At 36.4% G+C, this 20,087-nt stretch overlaps 1 protein-coding gene across 9 annotated transcripts in view; it reads left to right on the plus strand.

Moving 5' to 3' along the window:
* The window catches only part of BRAF (B-Raf proto-oncogene, serine/threonine kinase), a 207,442-nt gene that overhangs the window by 134,263 nt on the left and 53,092 nt on the right, over window positions 1-20,087 (plus strand). For 7 of the 9 annotated variants that reach the window (XM_074378994.1, XM_010340390.3, XM_010340391.3 and 4 more), the window contains 6 exons: window positions 861-1,020; window positions 7,716-7,752; window positions 11,659-11,795; window positions 12,761-12,878; window positions 16,009-16,093; window positions 17,599-17,775. In XM_074378994.1, the coding sequence (XP_074235095.1) occupies window positions 861-1,020; window positions 7,716-7,752; window positions 11,659-11,795; window positions 12,761-12,878; window positions 16,009-16,093; window positions 17,599-17,775 (714 nt within the window). Of the gene's footprint in view, window positions 1-860; window positions 1,021-7,715; window positions 7,753-9,008; window positions 9,129-11,658; window positions 11,796-12,760; window positions 12,879-16,008; window positions 16,094-17,598; window positions 17,776-20,087 lie in introns of all 9 variants that reach the window. The other 2 variants (XM_039472551.2, XM_074378999.1) reach the window with 1 other exon arrangement.

A 20,087-nucleotide genomic window follows, 5' to 3' on the forward strand; every position in this document is an offset into this window, starting at 1 on the left:
ACTTCCCCACTTCTAGGATATCCTTTTTGAGGGGCTAGAATCCTTCCAAGTGTTTACAATCTATTCTCAAAACTTCAGTGTTCTCTGTGAGTGCCACGTTCATTTTAGGGTAAGATATCATAGGCTATGTTATTTAGCTACCATACCGAAATAGGTCACCCTGTAACATATTTTGGTGGGTTTTCAAATAGCAGTTTTTAAAAATGTTTGCTTTAATGGTTAATATGTGATTCTCTTGTGCCTCTGGTATCAATAACGTACATGATAAAAATCCAGAATATGAGAGAGACTGGCATTCTGAGGATCATCTTCTGAATTTGGAAAGGATTTTTCAATATTGTTCTGGATTTTCGCTCAACTCCTATAAAGGAACAAGTACATTATTCAGGTCCTGAAACATGCATGTGTGTTCTCAAAATATTTATAATTTCTTAATATGTAAAATTTTCATTTTAGTAAATTCAGATGTCAAGACAGAGTTAGAAAAAAATGGCAAATTATATTCAGTCAGTCTCAGAGCATTTTTATATAACTTAAAGAATGAACTTCTTCAGTTGACAGCCACAGGTAATTTCTAGCCATTTATAAATTTCCCTAGTGTTTTCTGGATAAGAATCAGTGTTCTTATCATTAATAGTTCCTGGAGGGTCAGCTTGAGCAAAGCAGCTTTGGCAGTATTAGTTGAGGCATGTATTGGATTTTTAAATTCGCACTTTTGAAAGTCATTAGTGCTAGGTTTTTAATGCTTTAACGATTTTGAGAATATAAAAACAAGAAAATCCTTTTATCTTTCTTTTTAAATATTGTTACCTTTATATAGTTACTCTGAATCTTATCTTCCGATGACTTCCTTTTTCCAGGCCCCAAATTCTCACCAGTCCATCTCCTTCAAAATCCATTCCAATTCCACAGCCCTTCCGACCAGCAGATGAAGATCATCGAAATCAATTTGGGCAACGAGACCGGTCCTCATCAGCTCCCAATGTGCATATAAACACAATAGAACCTGTCAATATTGATGTAAGTATCTAGCGTTGTGAACTAAAAATCAAGTACATATGTTTATTTTTCTGCTATAATTATGACTTAGATCAGAAATTAGTGCCATTTTTCATTTATCACGTTTATTTTAAGTGATAAGCTTGTGAATCACAAATCAGAAAAGCCTCCTGTTTTCTTCTCTGATGTCATTAAATACTTTACTGGCACCAAGTTATAGAATTACTCTGATTTTTTTTGCCTTATGATATCATCTCTGTAAAAGTTATCTTCAAATGAAAATGGTTTAAATATCAAAGGACTGATAGAAGCCCTTGGTGGAATTGATAAAGTCCTTTAAAACTTATAAAAATGATTATGATTGTGCTAGAAGAGATGAATAAGAAATGAAGAATTTCAGGCCAGGCATTGTGGCTCATTCCTGTAATCCCAACACTTTGGGTGGCCAAGATGAGAGGATTGCTTGACCCAGAAGTTAGAGACCAGCCTGGGCAGCATAGTGAGACCCCATGTCTACCCAAAAAAAAGAAAATTAGCCATGCATGATGAGGCATGCCTGTAGTCCCAGCTACTCAGGAGGCTGAGGTGGGAGGATTGCTTGAGCCCAGGAGGTCAAGGTTGCAGTGAGCTGTGGAGTGCACCATTGCACTCCAGCCTGAGCAACACAGTGAGACCCTGTCTCAAAAAAAAAAAAAAGAATCTAAATCTGTGCTATAAGCTTGGCATTATGACCCACAAAAACTTGATTTTATCTGTGTTTATTTTTAAATTAGCATATAATTGGAACTACAAATTTTATTAAATATTAATATAAAAGAAAAACTATTATAAATTTTAATTTTGTTATGTAAGATATATTTGCAAATCAGACTTTCTTCCCACTTTTTACTAAGAAACTTTATTTTTATTGGGTTCATTTTAAGTACTTTTTTCCAGTACTAGTTTTCCTCAACTAGTAAGGTTTACCTCTAGCAAGACCCAAAAACAAAGGAAGAAAGGAGTAGAAGAGGGAAATACATGGGGAAAAGGAGAGTGTGAAATAAGAAATCAAACCATATGTTCAGGTTAGGGCTTTTCTCAGTCTGTCCAAAATACAGCCTTCATTTTTACTTTGAAAACTATCATCCTTTTAGACTATTCTCTTTTTCTCTGATTGTTACCACTATTTCCTGCTCTGTTGGGCGTCATTTGGAGTGTCATCTTTATATCTTGCCTTTTCATCCTCTCCCATAACCAGTCATAAGATACCACCTTTTTATGTGCATCTCAAACTGGCTTTTACTTATTACTGCCACCATTTGGAACCATATTTTTTCACTTGAATTATATGCTACATTAATCTCCTAAATGGATTTTCTGCTGTTGATTTCTCTCTGTCCATTTCCAATATTTCTGCAACTGTCAGAATAATTTTTTTTACACCTCTAGCATCATTTGTTCTCTTGTTCCAAAACTTTTAGTGACTTACCATTGATTACAAGGTAAGAGTTGAAACTGTAGCATTTTCATTCACGCTCAGTCACTTATTATTCCATTAAAAAGATTTACTATTAACTCTGGACTATGCATTGTGTTAGGCAATTGGGAATTATTTATGAATTAGCACACAGCCTTTGCCCTCAAGGAAGTCACAATCTAATAGTTGAATCAAACATTTAAATAGATAATTACAAAACATATAAAGTTAATTTAGAGAAGGGGGTAATAAACTATCTGGTTGGATCTAGAAATATTGAGCAGAGAGGGGACAACATTTAAGCCAGATGATGATGAATAAGTAAGAGTACAGTAGATAGGGGAGTTAGGAAAGTCATTTGTTAAGGAAATAGTATGTGCAAAGGCATAGAAGTACCTTTACATGGAATGTAATTAATAGTTGATACTAAAGTGTTAGGTCCAGGAGAAGGCTTGGGGAATGGTGGAAGGTGAAAGTAGGTAGGTAAAATCTACAATGAAAGGCTTCATGTGTTAATCTAAAATCTCTAAAGTAGTGCTAGGGAATCTGAAAAATTTTGTGTGAGAGAAAGTAATCAGCTCTATATTTTAGAAAAATCTTTGATGGTAGTGTGGAGGATGGATAAAATGGGAAACATAGAGACAGAACTGTCAATAATGTGGCTTTTGCAGTATTTCAGACAAGAAGTGATAGTGGTTTAAACTCAAGTAATGGCATTGGTGCTGAGAGAGAATGTGTATTGGGGGAAGGGAGACTGAATTAATGAATTAGTGTTAAGAGTCTTAGGAATCATGTTGAAGATGACTACAATTGATGAGTACTTATTATATGTCAGGTATTTTGCTAAGTGCTTTACATAGACTTTCTTATTCCATCCTCATAAAAACTCATAGGTTATGTACTATTATCTTTATTTTACTGTTAAGAAAATTAGATTTACAGAGGTTAAGAAATATGCCCAAGATTACACTGCTGATAAATGATTGAAGTGGGTTTCAAACCTGGCCTTTCTTTCTTAACTACTATACTGTTCTGTAGTAGAGAAGAGGAGTGAAAAACATGAGAAGTAGAGGACAGTACCAGATTTCTGGCTTACAGATACTTAACTTATAACCAGGTTTCTGGTTAATAGCACCATTTGTTAAGATAGAAAATGCCAAAGGAAAGCAATGTTTGCAGAAGCAAAAATTTTAGCTTTTTGGTGGGATATGTTGACTTTAAGATGCCTGTGGGACTTTCAAGTTTAGAAATCTAGTAGCAGTTGGATATAAGAATCTTGAGTAGAGATACAGATTTAGGAGTAATTAGCATATTTATGTCAGTTAAAGCCTTGGATGTAAATTTCTCAAAAAGCACACGTAAATTGAAAAGGGGAGAAAATGCAACCCTGATGAACATTAACATTGAAGGTGCAGGCAGAGACTCTCTGTCTCCTTTATGGCCTGGCTCTTCCTAAATCGACAGCTCCAGGTAACTAAGAAAAAGTTTTGCAGAAGCCAAAGGGAGAAAAGGGATTTCAAGAATACTGAAATAGTTGGTATCAGTCACCATTAAGATTCAAATCTTAAGATAAAAGTCAAGAGATGGAGACCATCCTGGTCAACATGGTAAAACCCCGTCTCTACTGAAAATACAAAAATTAGCTGGGTGTGGTGGCCTGTGCCTATAGTCCCAGCTACTCAGGAAGCTGAGGCACGAGAACTGCTTGAACCCGGGAGGCAGAGATTGCAGTGAGCCGAGATAGTGTCATGGCACTGTAGCCTGGCAACAGAGCCAGACTCTGTCTCAAAAAAAAATAAAAAAATAAAGATTCAAATGAAACAAAGACTAAAATGACTATTAAGTTTGGCAATTGAAGTGTCATCTCTACTTCACTGAGAGCCATTTTAGAGACCAGTAAGAGGAGAAAGCAGCAAGTGAGGAAGTAGGATTAAGTGTTAATTTTGAGAAGCTTGGCTGTAAAAGAGTGACATAAGAGGATAGCTTGATGCAGGGTTGAGGTACAATTTTTGTGTGTGTGTGTGCTGTTTTTTGGGTTTGTTGTTGTTTGTTTGTTTGTTGTTTGAGACAGAGTCTCGCTCTGTCATTCAGGCTGAAGTGCAGTGGTACAGTCTCTGCTCACTTCAACCTTCACCTCCCAGGTTCAAGCAGTTCTCGTGCCTCAACCTCCGAGTAGCTGAGATGACAGGCTCCTGCCATCACACCTAGCTAATTTTTTTTTTTTTTAAGATGGAGTTTTGCTCTTGTTGCAATGACACGATCTCGGCTTACTGCAATCTTCATCTCCCTGGTTCAAGCAATTCTCCTGCCTCAGCCTCCCCAGTAGATGGGATTACAAGCATACACCACCACGCCCAGCTAATTTTGCATTTTTGGTAGAGACAGGGTTTCTCCATGTTGGTCAGGCTGGTCTTAAACTCCTAACCTTAGGTGATCCACCCACCTCAGCCTCCCAAAGTGCTGGGATTGCTGACGTGAACCACCATGCCCAGCCAATTTTTGTATTTTTAGTAGGGACAGAGTTTTGCCATGTTGGCCAGGCTGGTCCTGAACTCTTGACCTCAAGTGATCCACCACCAGCCTCAGCCTCCCAAAGTGTCGGGATTACAGGCGTGAGCCACTGTGCCTAGCCAAGGAATAGTTGTTTTTAATGTAAGAGACATTAGTTTATTTGGAACTGGAGAGGAAAAAGCCAACTGAAGAGAAGTTGAAGATAACAAAAGAGAGAATAATTGATGTAATAAAATTCCTTGAACTTGGAAATTCTCTCAGAGACTGTGAAGAATTAAAGATAGACATAGCTTGCTCTGTAACTGTTTACAGACTGTGTGATGTTGGTCAAATTATTTAACACTGGGGCTAGCAGTGTCTACCTTCTATAGTGGTTTGAATTGCTTATTATGCCTGGTATATAGTAAGAATTGAGAAATTATAACTAATATTAATATGTAAATATAGATGTTAGAGTAGGAAAGTTGTTTGATGGCTTTTATTTTCTCTATTGTAATGAAGGGAAGGGACTACAAAAGAGTGGAAAAAAAGTTTGGAATATCCAGTTTTCAAATGTTAAAAGAACTTTCGTAACCTAGAATGAGTAGAAAATATTGTCAGGGAGCTTTAAGAACACATTCGAAATTGAAGAATCTTAAGTTTATCTTGTTACCAGCAGTAACTTGTAAGAGTGGAGAAAGCAAAATTTGGTTAATCCATACTTGTAGGGAATTTCAGAGCTGATACAACAACAAAGAAAGGGATACGGCCTTTCTCCTGTAGTTCCTTCCATCTAAGACTCTGCTTTGCCTTTCTACATGCCTATCTGTCTCTTAAACCCCAAGTCAGAGTAATTATTTGACTGCTTTACTAGTGACCAAGTCCTATAGTTACCATTCATAGCCCTAAAAATCTTATAACCCGTATCACTGAGTTGCTAATCAACTAAGCAACAAACTTTGGCATCTCTTTTATTATATTCTTATGCAGTTATTCTTAAATTATTTGATTTTCACTTACTTCCATCTTCCAATGTGTACATCTTACTTCCAATGAGATTGTAAGCTCTCAAGAATGGAAAATTTAATGACATCACTAGGATTTTTATTTGTTGGTAACCACATAACTCCTACCACCTTGTTTTCAGGTATGTATTTGATTATTCTGTAGAAAATGTTGAAGGCTTTATGTGATACATTGAGCATAATAGAAATAAATCTTTAAAGAATTTGCTTTTGCCTCTAAACAAAAAGTTGTCTATTTGCAAAGACTACTTAGAGACCTTTGGGGCCATTCAATCCCTCGTATTTAAGTTAAACTAAATAAACAGGCTAATGCAAGTTCTAGCTATCAAGGCCCAAATTGCATTACCAGTAGAGACTGTCCCTGCTACCAACGTTATTATAAAGATAGATAGATATATATATATATATATATATATATATATATATATATATATTATATAAATGCTAAATTATATATTAAATATGTATTTATATACTACATATAAATATATATATTATATATACATATATATTATATATATATGTATTTTTTTTTCCCTGTGATGGAGTCTTGCTCTGTCACCCAGGCTGCAGTACAGTGGCACAATCTCGACACACTGCAACCTCTGCCTCCTGGGTTCAAGCAATTCTCCTGCCTTTGCCTCCTGAGTAGCTAGGATTACAGATGTTTGCCACCATACTCAGCTAATTTTTGTATTTTTAGTAGAGATGGGTTTCACCATGTTGGCCAGGCTGGTCTCAAACTCCTGACCTCGTGATCTGCCTGCCTCCCATCGTGCTGAGATTACAGGCATGAGCCACCATTCCTGTCCCATAAAGAGCTATATTTTAATAATAAAGACAAATTTTAGTGACCAGGCACAGTGGCCCATGCCTGTAATCCCAGCACTTTGGAAGGCCAAGGTAGATAGATCACCTGAGGTCAGGAGTTCAAGACCAGCCTGGCCAACATGGTAAAACCCCACCTCTACAAAAAATACAAAGATTAGCCGGGCATGGTGGCATGTGCCTGTAGTTCGCAGGTACTCATGGCACTAAGGCAGGAGGATCACTTGAACTTAGGAGGCTGAGGTTGCAACAAGCCAACATCTTGTCACTGTACTCCAGCCTGGGCAATAGAGCCACTCAGTCAAAAAAAAAAAAAAGAACAAACTTAAGGACTGGACTGATGAAACCATTTTTTAAAACATTTATTTCCAAAGTTCAGGGGTACATGTGCAGGATGTGCAGGTTTGTTACATAGGTCAGTGTGGGCCACGGCAGTTTGCTGCACAGATCATTCCATTACCTAGGTATGAAGCACAGCATCCATTAGCTGTTCTTTCTGATGCTGTCCCTCCTTTCACCACCCACCTTCCAACAGGCCCCAGTGTGTGTTCCCCTCAACATGTCCAAATGTTCTCATCATTCAGCTCCCACTTAAAGTGAGAAAACGTGGTATTTGGTTTTCTGCTCCTCTGTTAGTTTGCTGAGGATAATGGAAGCCATTGGTTTTAAATGGCCTGAAATGGATTTCAAGATTTGATCAGGACTAATAATTCTTTCATTATAGATTTACATTGGCAAGTGCGTCAAAATTTAGATTTTATGTTTACTAGGTAAGTCCAAATTGTTTTATGTACTCGTTATAAGACATGTTGTTGTAATTATTTAAATAATTCTGTTCATGTTAGTGGAAAATTCAGTGTTATAACTACTTTCTGACTATATGCTTTGAATAAATACACATTACTATTTATTTGTAGGACTTGATTAGAGACCAAGGATTTCGTGGTGATGGAGGTAAGTAGTGATTTCAGTTTTCTTTTAAAACTCAGGGAAAATGCAATTGCTTTGCTGCTTATCTCCTTTATACTTGCCTCTTTCATGACACACAGACACAGAGAAAAATGTGTAGAGAAACCCCAAATTTTTTTGTTTTTCTATAGTATTTGTCATTTATCTTTAATAAAACATTAACTGATTTATAACGTGAGTAGAGAAGATGGACATAAAAAGTAGTCTTAAATGTACTATCTACATTTTAAAATATCTTCCAATATCAGACAAGATTGAGTACCCTCAGTATGGTATGGCCATAGACTACAGTTTTAAAATATCTTACCAAGGAGAGATCCTTCTAACCATCTCCAAAGCTATTGTTGATAAATTTCCTTTGTGAGGCTCCACTGATACTTAAAGACTGAGTTTAGAATCAGATAAAACTTTACTTTGCTAAGTCATTCTGAAGAGGGGTTTGTGAGATATTATCAACACTTCCTTTCAACTTTCTGGAAATGTTTTAAATGTACATTTTATAGCACAGACCCATAATGGCAAAGCCCATTTGCCCTCTTATAAGAGGTGATAATTGGAGACTATCTTGATGTTTTCTTAGGATGTTCTTTATACTTACCTTATCTGCTGTCTTCTGTCTAGTAAGGAAGACATGTAATAACTGCTTATCATGCTTAGAGTTGATCTCTTAACTGTAACCTTCATCTTCAAAATATCTAAGCCCAGTCTCAACAATATTTTATATTGAGTAAACATTGTTATAAGCCTTCTTTTGTTATGTTTCTGTATACCCATGAAGCAACCAAAATAATAATCAGCCTGCATTCTATACACTGGACTTGATATTGATGATAGCACATAGTTAAACAGGCTTTTTTTTTCTGTTTGTTTTTTCATGAACCTGCCAATTAATGTTGCTGCCAGTTTGACTTTCATATGTCTTAATAGCTGTTGCTTTTGATAATTTTGCCTCCTAATACATCCAGCATTTAAATGTTGCCATCATGTTAACATCACAAAATTAACTTAGTCCTAAACACAGCCTGCTTGGTACCTAAAATCAAGTGGCATTTCTTGTCCTTTTCATGAGTCACTTTTTTAAAAAATCATTGGGATTTTGTGAAAATGAGCAGATTTTTTTGGTCCAGATTATTTTATGAAGCAGGCTTCGATTCATCTTGTTTATTCCCCATGACTTCTTTCATTTCTTCTGTGTGTCTGTCTTCCTGTGTTTGCCTGCCCCTCTCTTTCTCTTCTAACAGCCCCTTTGAACCAGCTGATGCGCTGTCTTCGGAAATACCAATCCCGGACTCCCAGTCCCCTCCTACATTCTGTCCCCAGTGAAATAGTGTTTGATTTTGAGCCTGGCCCAGTGTTCAGAGGTAGTTGGGCTCTTCTTTCTTGTTTTCACCCAAAGCATACTAAATATACAACTACAGATGCTTTTTGTGCCTCACCCTCACAACGTGTGTTTGTAAGTGTGAAAGTTTTCAGTACTAAATTTCTGCTTGGCCTGGCTGGAATGCTCTGAATGTGCTTCTCACACATACTCACTGCCACAAGCTTTCTGTATGCTGTCTGTCATAAATTGTTTAAACAAGAAAATACTGACCTGAGATTTCCATCTTGTTTTTTGCTATTTTATTACTAATTGATCTTGATAATTTCTTAAACTTAGTGGGTGGGAATAAATAAGGTGGGTGGGGAAGAGCTTACTGGATTCCTTTGATTTTAATGCATTTAAGTGATTATTCTTGATGACTTAATAATTTGTTAATAATTTTGTGGTTTTTAAAAAAATTAAAATGTCAATGGAAACTTCTATTATGATATTTTATTAGGCTTTTGGCCTTTTTTGAGATTCTGTAATACCAGCAGTGTTTTTTGGGTTTTTCTTTCCCCCAATATGGGATGTGTATATTTTTGTCAAAGGTAGGGAGCTGTTAAAAAAAAAAAAAAAAAAAAAAAAGATTTATAACATATTTTAGATATTTTAGTGTACTTCAGAAATTTGAGGATTTTTCCTTTAATTATGTCCTAATAGAAGAAAGTTTGCAGTATAATTTCATTCTCCCATTTCATTTTGCCATGTTTTATTTAGTAGTTAAACTGATTTATAAAAACTTAGATCAGGCCAGGTGCGGTGACTCACACCCATAATCCTAGCACTTTGGGAGGCCGAGGCGGGCAGATCACCTGAGGTCAGGAGTTTGAGACCAGCCTTGCCCGCATGGTGAAACACCATCTCTACAAAAATACAAAAAAAAAAAAAATTAGCTGGGCATGGTGGTGAGTGCCTGTAATCCCAAGCTCCTTGTGAGGCTGATGCTGGAGAATCGCTTGAACCTGGGAGGCAGAGGTTGCAGTGAGCCGAGATTGTGCCACTGCACTCCAGCCTGGTGACCTAGCGAGACTCTGTCTCCAAAAAAAAAACCTAAGTCAAAATTGGGACAAATGTGTTGCTATAAATGTTTTTAAAGATTTATAATTACTGACTCTTGCTAGTTAGCATCTGTTATTTATTCTGAATTTAGTAATGATGTCTTAGATTTTGCTCTCTCAGCCCTGCTGTTTCTCAGAAAATCCATAGAATGGGATGGAAGTCATACAGTAGTGAGTAATACAATTAAATTAAGTAATACAATAAAACTACCTAGTAGATCATAACTATGAAGCCTCAAGCAGTTAAGCCTTTATAATGTTGAAAATTATCAGTGGAAGGTAGAAAATGGATTGTGTTCTACTTAATAGATATTCTGGGTACCATTTTATTTCAGAAAATTGCATATGAGATCATGAAAATTCCACATGGTGATACAATATGATGTAATAATGGTAAAAAAATTTTCTACAAATTTAACATTTAAATGTGGTTATTGGTACCCTTGTTAGCTGAAAGATAAAAGAAAGTGGCCCTTTTTTTCCTTAAGAGTAGCAATTATTTTTTAAAAAACATTTTCTTGAGGTCATTTTGTTGTTCTGTGTATAGAACTATTAACTGGACATCTCAGTCCTACTCAGCTGTACTCAGGCCTCAGTAAGAGTCACTGCCCTGAACCAGGTGCTACTATACCTTCACTCAGGATGTTTGCTATGAGAAAGGTATGCAACCCTGCCAACTGAGATCACTTCCAAAGAGTATATTCCTCAGGCTCGCTCGACCTATAGAATATTTGTATTTATAGTAACTTGGCTGAGAGGCCATAGCACTTACTTACAAAGCTCTCACTTACAAAAACAGAGATTTTTCAGAAAGTCTTGAGAAATATGCTTGGCCTTATTTACGTTAACTTTGTTTTGTAGGTAACAAATAATCTTTGTTTAATAGTGTAAGCCTCCAGGAACCAATGGTACTGACCAATATCTCTTAAATAGTAGAGCACGTAGTTTAGGATTGTATTTGAATTTAGTGGTTCATGAATAAGCCAGATATTTTCAGCATTATGGCCATTATTAGAAAATGTTTTCATTTGGGGTTTCGGTTTTTTTAATGTTGATTGGCTGTTGAAGTAATATAAAATAATTAATTAAAAGTTTACTTATTATGTAGGCTTTTACATTGATTTTGCTTTTTTATTTTTTTATCAAAGAAACAAACTTGGGAGGTTTTTTTTTTTGGTATTTTTCTCTTGTTTTAGAGAGACTGTTTTTCTCCTAAACTTTGTATCAGTAAACAAAGTATGTGTCTATCATCAGATATCTTGAAGGTCATTAAATTGGCCAGAAAACTAAAAGAAATTACAGTTCTAATCACCAAATGAGATCCCTTTTTGGCCTATCCTTTCCAAAAGGTGTATATTTAAACATGCAGTAGAATTAAAATTAAGTCTAAATATCCCCCACCTTCTGCCCCTTATAAATTAATGTACTTGCTCCTCCTTAACGGATACATTTTTCTTGTCACTAATTTAGGATCAACCACAGGTTTGTCTGCCACACCTCCTGCCTCATTACCTGGCTCACTCACTAACGTGAAAGCCTTACAGAAATCTCCAGGACCTCAGCGAGAAAGGAAGTCATCTTCATCCTCCGAAGATAGGAATCGAATGGTGAGAGTATATGATATCGTTTTTTCTCTAGGTACTTTCTTCTTAGAAGTCATAGCCAAATGTAATATTATCCTTTAGATATATTATGTCCATATGTGACACAGAATTCCCATAATCAAAAAAAATTTAAAAGCTGATAGTTTTTTGCTTAAAGTATATTTCCATAGGACTGCTTTTTGCTCTCATCTGTAATATAGTTTAGTAAAAGGCAGTTTTGGAAGAGTAACAGTAGTGCTGTTAGAGAGAAAGCTAGTATTAGAAGGCATGAAAAGGCTACTCAAGAATTCAGATATCTACTGAAAGACATTCTTCCCTTCTGCTGCAAAATGAATTCACCATGGCACATGTACACCTGTGTAACAAACCTTCATGTTCTGCACATGTATCCCAGAATTTAAAGTAAAATAAAAAATACAATTAAAAAATGAATAGTTTTTAGTCACAGTATTGCTACTAATTGTTGAATAAGTGGATCTTTTAACCTACCAAAGTAATTTTATAGGTTAAATTTTTTTTTTTGTAAAGACTGAATTAGATAAGACACATGAAGACGTTTAGCACTGATTGAAAAAGAGTACTTAGATAAATTGTCAATAGTTACCATAGGTTAACTTAAATTTTTTGTGATTTGGAGTCAAAACTACAAATATAGCAGCACTTAACTTGCTCCTTACAGTCTTCCAGATGATAAAAACATTTTACTTATTTCAGTAATATACATTCCTGTTCATACTCCATAAATAATTTCTATTTTTTAATAAATTGTTCCTAAACTAATACTGACTTCAATCTTTAAGTTTTCTATTTTAAGAGTCAGACTTTTAACTATTGTTCCTCCAGAATGTTGTTTTTTTCAGGGTATCTCTTCCTATATTCCTGTCAGGCATAAGGTAATATACTTAGGGTGAAAGAAGTTTTTCTTTTTTTGTTTGGTTTGACTTGATTTTTGTACTATTTTTATCAAGAAAACACTTGGTAGACGGGACTCAAGTGATGATTGGGAAATTCCTGATGGGCAGATTACAGTGGGACAAAGAATTGGATCTGGATCATTTGGAACAGTCTACAAGGGAAAGTGGCATGGTATGTATGTAATATGGTGACATTGTGACAGATCATAATAGGATGTGTTAAACAACTTTTATTAAAAAAAAAAATCAAAGGAAATATTCACTGTTTGCATCAGTAAGCTATTTTGATTAGATTCGGGTATCCTCCCAATGTTTCTAACAAAAATTATGGGAATAAAAACTGTTCACAGCAGTCAGGACTCCTATTTTTATATTACAGTAATAATTTTTAAAAAGGAAATCCTCCAGGTTAGCTAGTCCTCAAAAAGACCTTTTTTTCTTTTAGAAGTCTTTCAGCTGATTATTTGTATTATCACAAGTAAACATATTAAAAGTGTACCTCCTAGCCAGGTGCAGTGACTCACACCTGTAATCCCAGCACTTTGGAAGGCCGAGGTGGGCAAATCACCTGAGGTCAGGAGTTCGAGACCAGCCTGGGCAACATGGTGAAAAACCCATCTCTAATAAAAATACAAAAAGTAGCTGGTCGTGGTATCAAGCATCTGTAGTCCCAGCTACTTGGGAGGCTGAGGCAGGAGAATCACTTGAACTTGGGAAGTAAAGGTTGCAGTGAGCCAAGAATCCGCCACTGCACTCCAGCCTGGCAACAGAGTGAAATTCTGTCTCAACAACAACAACAAAAAATGTACTTACTAAAGGGAGAAATATAAGTGGCCAGTAAACATATATAAAATGTTCAGCCTCACTAGTTAACAAAAAAATTGCAAATTCAAAAAATAGAAATCATTATTTGCCTCTCAGTTGGACACAAAAGCTTTTTAAATTGGATTGTATTTAGAGTAATTAACATATTTTCATCAAAGATTTAATATTAGTGAAAAATAAAAATGAACATGTTTCCAACTAATAGATAATTAGATAAATTGATACCTCTATATATGATTATGTAGGAGTTAAAATTGCGTTAGTGGGGCTAATTATTGATATAGAAAGGTGTCTTTATTGATAAAGAAAATGGCATAGTAGAGCTATTTATTGATATATAGAAAGGTGTCTTTGGTATATGAAATTTTACAAAGCAATATGTATAATATGCCATATTATGGAGCTCATGGAAATGTATAACATAATTTTTTATATGACAGTATTTTAGTATGTGTCTTCTTAAGCTGTCTTTTCACAGATACTCATAAATATTGACACTGCATTCAGGTAAAAGCCTAATAAGGTATACATTAGTATATTGTCACTTTTAACGGAATTTTTTTATACCTTCAAAATGATTTTAAACATTTAAGTGCTGTGCAGTATTTTAGGATACAAACAATAGAATAAGCACTGTATTACTCTGAGAAAAATCAGTGTTGATTTAACTTATTAAAATTTAATATACATACAGGTTGAGTTTCTTTCCTTCCCTCCCTCTCTTCGTCCCTGCCTCCCCCTCCCTCACTCCCCCCACCCTCTCTCTCTCTCTTATGCTCGCGCTCTCTCTCTCTCTCTCTCTCTCTCTCTCTCTCTCTCTTCTTTCTTCCCTCCCTTCACTCTATCACCCAGGCTGGAGTGCAGTAGCATGATCTCAGTGCACTGCAACCCCTGCCTCCCAGGTTCAAGTAGTTCTCCTACCTCAGCTTCCCAAGTAGCTGGGATTATAGGCATGCACAATCATGCCTGGCTAATTTTTGCATTTTTAGTAGAGATGAGGTTTTGCCGTATTGGCCAGGCTGCTCTCAAACTCTTCACCTCAGGTGATCCACCTGCCTCGGCCTTCCAAAGTACTGGGATTACAGGCATGAGCCACCACGCCTGGCCAGGCTGCGTGTCTTTAATCCAGAATCCAAAACTTTCTGAGCATTGACATGACGCTCAAAGGAAATGCTTCTGGAGGATTTCAGATTTGAATTAAGGGTAAGTATAATCAAAGGATTCCAAAATCAGAAAAAATTTGAAGTTTGAGACACTTCTGGTCCCAAGCATTTCAGATGAGGGATACTCAGCCTGTGCATAAAAGTGCACATACATTAGCCAGGCACGGTGACACATGCGTGTAGTCCCAGCTACCGAAGAGGCTGAGGTGGGAGAATTGCTTGAGCCTGTGACTGCAGTGAGCCATGATCACACTACTGTACTCCGTCCAGCCTGGGTGACAGAGCAAGACTCTTATCTCTAAAAAAATAAAATAAGCAGAACATTACTAGCACTCTAGAAACATCCCCCTGTGTCCTCTTCCAGCCAGTCACCCCTCTACCAAGGGTAACCACCATTGTGATTGCAACAGGAATCAAATAGTTGTGTGCTCTTCATGTTGGTCCCTTTCACTCAACAGTGTTTATAAGATTCATCTATATTGTTGTGTGTAATTGGAGGTCATTCATTCTGTTTATAGTATTTCATTGTGTGACTATATCATGATTTCTTATTTCATCTGTTGCAATTGGATCCTTTCCAGTTTGGGGCTTTTGTGGATGCTGGTGCTGTAAACATTTTTAGTATTTATCTTTTGGTGAATGTGTCCATTGCTGGGTATGTACCTAGGAGAGAATTGTGAGACCACAGGATATTCATATGTCCAGTTTTAGTAATGCTGCCAACAGTGTTACAAAGTAGTTGTACTAATTTAAACACCTACTGACAATGTTGAGAGTTGCAGCTGTTTCACATAAAGTGTTTTTTTATTTTAGTGACAATTTTAGTCATTTTCCTAATCCAAAGCATCCTAAGTACTCCATAAATTTGAAAAAAATTTAACTACTCTGATTAAAAAGTTTTATAGTGTCCTACTTTTAAGCAAAGCTCCATATGGCCTGTTACTTGTAGTTTCAACATTACTTTAGTTTCAGTTAATAAAGAAGTATTAAGCCTAGTAAATGTAATTTAATATTATCAAATAATTTGGAAAATACCATGGGTACTTAATCTGTTTCACTGAATTTCCATGTAACAAACAAGGTTAGCTATTTTTTGGATTGACATTTTGAAATACTAGTACACGAATATCATTGTTAGTTGAGTTTTTAGCCTTAGAAAATTAATAGAGTTTAGATCATTAAAGTGTAAGTTATTTATGATTTAATAATGGTATGGAGTTAGGACTATGATAATTAGTGAAAATATCCAAGAATGTTTTATACTTTTACATTTTAAAAATTGAAATGACACTTGGAATAACAATTGCCTTTTAGGTGATGTGGCAGTCAAAATGTTGAATGTGACAGCACCCACACCTCAGCAGTTACAAGCCTTCAAAAATGAAGTAGGAGTACTCAGGTGAGCTTGTGTGAATTACTGTTTTCCAGCGAAGGAAGTTATTTTTTTTAGCCCCTGGTTCCCAGTGGTAGCCCCTATTAGCTTTACAGATTTACTCAAAAGGACTAAATTTTTGGAAACAGAGTATGTCTGAGTATATTTTTGTCTTTAACCGCATTCTTTTAAGTAGTATGTTATATGGTACAGATGATAGAATACTTAATCCTAGACTGAATTAATGGAAGTATAATATTCTTCTAACGTAAAATAAAAGTTCTACTTATGAAAAGAATACTCTCCAGTTTTTAAGCTTATCAGAGTCCATTTAGAGATTGTATTTAGTCCTGGGCTCTGGAACTTTAGAAACATTAACAAACTATAGAGTATGTCCAGCGAGGACCACCTAAATAGGGAAGATTCTATAGGCGTTACGGGGAAAAATAATCAACAGAACTGAGAATATTTAGTTCAGAGAAGTCTGTTTTGCTCAAGAGAGTGCAGAGTTGTTCCAGAGTGCAGGAAAAAAGTTATTCCAGTGAGCAGACCAGGGAAGCAAGCCAGAGGTGAAAGCTGTAGGAAAATGATTTTGTCTCAACATTTGGAAACTTTCTAATACCAGAACTTACATAAAGATATGGGAAGGCCGGGCGAGGTGGCTCAAGCCTGTAATCCTAGCACTTTGGGAGGCCGAGGTGGGTGGATTACGAGGTTAAGAGATCGAGACCGTCCTGGTCAACATGGTGAAACCCCGTCTCTACTAAAAATACAAAAAATTAGCTGGGCATGGTGGTGTGTGCCTGTAGTCCCAGCTACTCAGGAGGCTGAGGCAGGAGAATTGCCTGAACCCAGGAGGCGGAGGTTGCGGTGAGCCGAGATCGCACCATTGCACTCCAGCCTGGGAAACAAGAGCGAAACTCTTGTCTCAAAAAAAAAAAGAAAAAAGATATGGGAGTCAGCTGCATACTCAGTGATGAACTTCCCATCATTAAAGGTATTTAAGCCACCTCTAATTGCCTGTCAGATATATTTAAAAAGATATTTCTGCATAAGGTAGGAGGTTAGACTTGGCAATTCCTAGTCTCTTCTAAATTTATCCTTTTGTTGCTTTTTTAAAAAAAATACTGGCCGGGCGCAGTGGCTCACGCCTGTAATCTCCACACTTTGGGAGGCCAAGGCGGGCAGATCACAAGGTCAGGCGATCAAGACCATCCTGGCTAACATGGTGAAACCCCATCTCTACTAAAAATGCAAAAATTATCCAGGCGTGGTGGCAGGCACCTGTAATCCCAGCTACTCAGGAGGCTGAGACAGGAGAATCACTTGAACCCAAGAGGCAGAGTTCACAGTGAGCCGAGATGGCGCCACTGCACTCCAGCCTGGCGACAAAGCAAGACGCCATCTAAGAGAAAAAAAAAAATCTTTTTCTGACAACATTTTACCAATAGGTAGACTACTTTGGTTCTCTTTTATAAGAATTGCTAAAATTTGTCGACATTTAACATTTACTGTCACATTTCTTTGTACAGGAAAACACGACACGTGAATATCCTTCTCTTCATGGGCTATTCCACAAAGCCACAACTGGCTATTGTTACCCAGTGGTGTGAAGGCTCCAGCTTGTATCACCATCTCCATATCATTGAGACCAAATTTGAGATGATCAAACTTATAGATATTGCACGACAGACTGCACAGGGCATGGAGTAAGTTCCATTCCGTTAAATGTCTTGTAAATTATTTTTGAAAACCATTGAGGATGTTTTAAAGGTTTTGGCTGCTATTCTTTTGAATTGCATTTTAAATTACTGTCAAGGAATATAAGGATGATAACTAATGGCTAGTAAATGATATGATACTAAAGAATAAATGTCTCTGTCTAGTGCAGACTTCAGAACATATATCAAGTATTTGGTAATAAATACATGACTGCAAATTTAGTTCAGCACTCAGTGATTTAGTGAAGCAATGAAGATTCAGAAGACAGAAATGGCAAAAACCTAAAAAATTGTTAATGGTTGTTGAAGTAAACAAAACAGTTAATTAGTTAACCATTAATTAGTTACTTTTAAAAATCATTTTCTCTGAGTGCCCATATTTTTTGTTTCAAAATGGTCAGTTAATAAAGTGAAAAATCTACATTCTTTTGCTTTTTGAGGATTTCAAAGTGAGTTCATATCTGTTGAATTTTGCTATGCAATTTAAAGATAAAGAGTTATTTTATAAAGTTTATCATAAGCTAATATGGGGAACTGACTTTGAAGGAAAAATTTTAAATTTTGCCTGGAACTCAAGTGTAAATGAATAGGTAAATTAAAAAGTAAAATTAAATAAATTTGAAAGCACTTAGATGAAATTTTTTTTTTTTTTTTTTTGAGACAGAGTTTCGCTCTTGTTACCCAGGCTGGAGTGCAATGGCGCAATCTCCGCTCACCGCAACCTCCGCCTCCTGGGTTCAGGCAATTCTCCTGCCTCAGCCTCCTGAGTAGCTGGGATTACAGGCACGCGCCACCATGCCCAGCTAATTGTTTGTATTTTTAGTAGAGACAGGGTTTCACCATGTTGACCAGGATGGTCTTGAACACCTGACCTGGTGATCCACTCGCCTCGGCCTCCCAAAGTGGTGGGATTACAGGCTTGAGCCACCGCGCCCGGCCTAGATGAAATTATAAACTCAGCAAAATATAAATTTGAAAGCTCTGTGAGAAGTTTAAAAATAGGTGTGATCTTAATTATTTTGTTTTTACAAATGGCTTTCACTTGCATAGATTATTATATCATTTAATCTTTATAATGTTATGAAGTAGATCTTTTTTTTTTTTTTTTTTTTTTTTACAAATAAGGAAATTGAGGCTTTTAAGTGCCTTGCCTAAGGGCACACATTTAATAAGTGACAGCAAAGGTGTTTAACTCAAGATTTCTGGCTCCCAAAGTATTCTTTTCCCCATAACCACTGTGCTACTTTTTTACATTATAAAATTAGAATAAAAGAGTAAAAGGGTATATATGTCCTAACACCTACAACTCTGACTCAGTATTACTTCTAGCAAGTAAGTGTAGAGCCAAGACTCAAAACCAGATCTGACTCTTAAATCTTCAAACTATACCACCTTCTCTTTCTCAAAACTAGGTAATATATCTGTAATTTAGATTGTTTATAAGCCTATTTTCAGCCAAAATACTTATTACAGCAAATTATTACCTTATTCAGCAACACTCCCACTTAACCCCAGACTTGGAACAATCTCAGCCGTTCTGATAAGTTAGAATCTCTTAATCTGTTCAAATCTAAAGGCTTTTAAAGAATTTAAATCTTGTGAAGAGTAAACCACGACAAAAATTGTAAACATTTGGTACTTCCCACACCACTGGTCTCTTTGCGCTTTCTTCGGCAGGCCAAGCATGTTCCTTCTTTAGGACCTTTATGTTTGTTGTCTCTTTAGGATATACATGCCACAAATACCCTTATGTCTCTGTTCGTATGTCCCCTTTTAATAGAAACCTCTGCTCACCTTTTATAACTAACATGTCCCCACATCACTCTGTTACTCTATATACCCATCGGCTTGATTTTTCTTTATTATGCACAGCTCCATCTTTATTGTTTATTATCTTTCATCCCCACTAGAATGCAGGCTGTATGACAGCTGGGGCTTGTTTTTTTTCCTTTCTTTGTTCCTAATGCCTAGAATGGGACCTGCCATACTCAATACATAACTATTAAATGAAAGAATGATTACATACAACTGCATATTATTGATAGATTTACCTTTTAGAAGAGAGAAAAGCCAAATCCTTCTCATATCACAACTGAGAAATGTGGCTGAGCATGTTGGCTCACACCTGTAATCCCAGCATTTTAGAAGGCCAGGGTAAGAGGATTGCTTGAGCCTAAGAGTTCAAGTCCAGCCAGGGCAACATAGGGAGACCGTTGTCTCTATAAAAAATAAAAAATTTAGCCAGTTATGGTGGCATTTGCCTGTAGTCCTAGCTACTCAGTAGGCTGAGGTGGGAGTAT

The sequence above is a fragment of the Saimiri boliviensis genome, chromosome 10 (genome assembly GCF_048565385.1).
Source record: "Saimiri boliviensis isolate mSaiBol1 chromosome 10, mSaiBol1.pri, whole genome shotgun sequence".
Lineage (NCBI taxonomy): Eukaryota > Metazoa > Chordata > Mammalia > Primates > Cebidae > Saimiri > Saimiri boliviensis.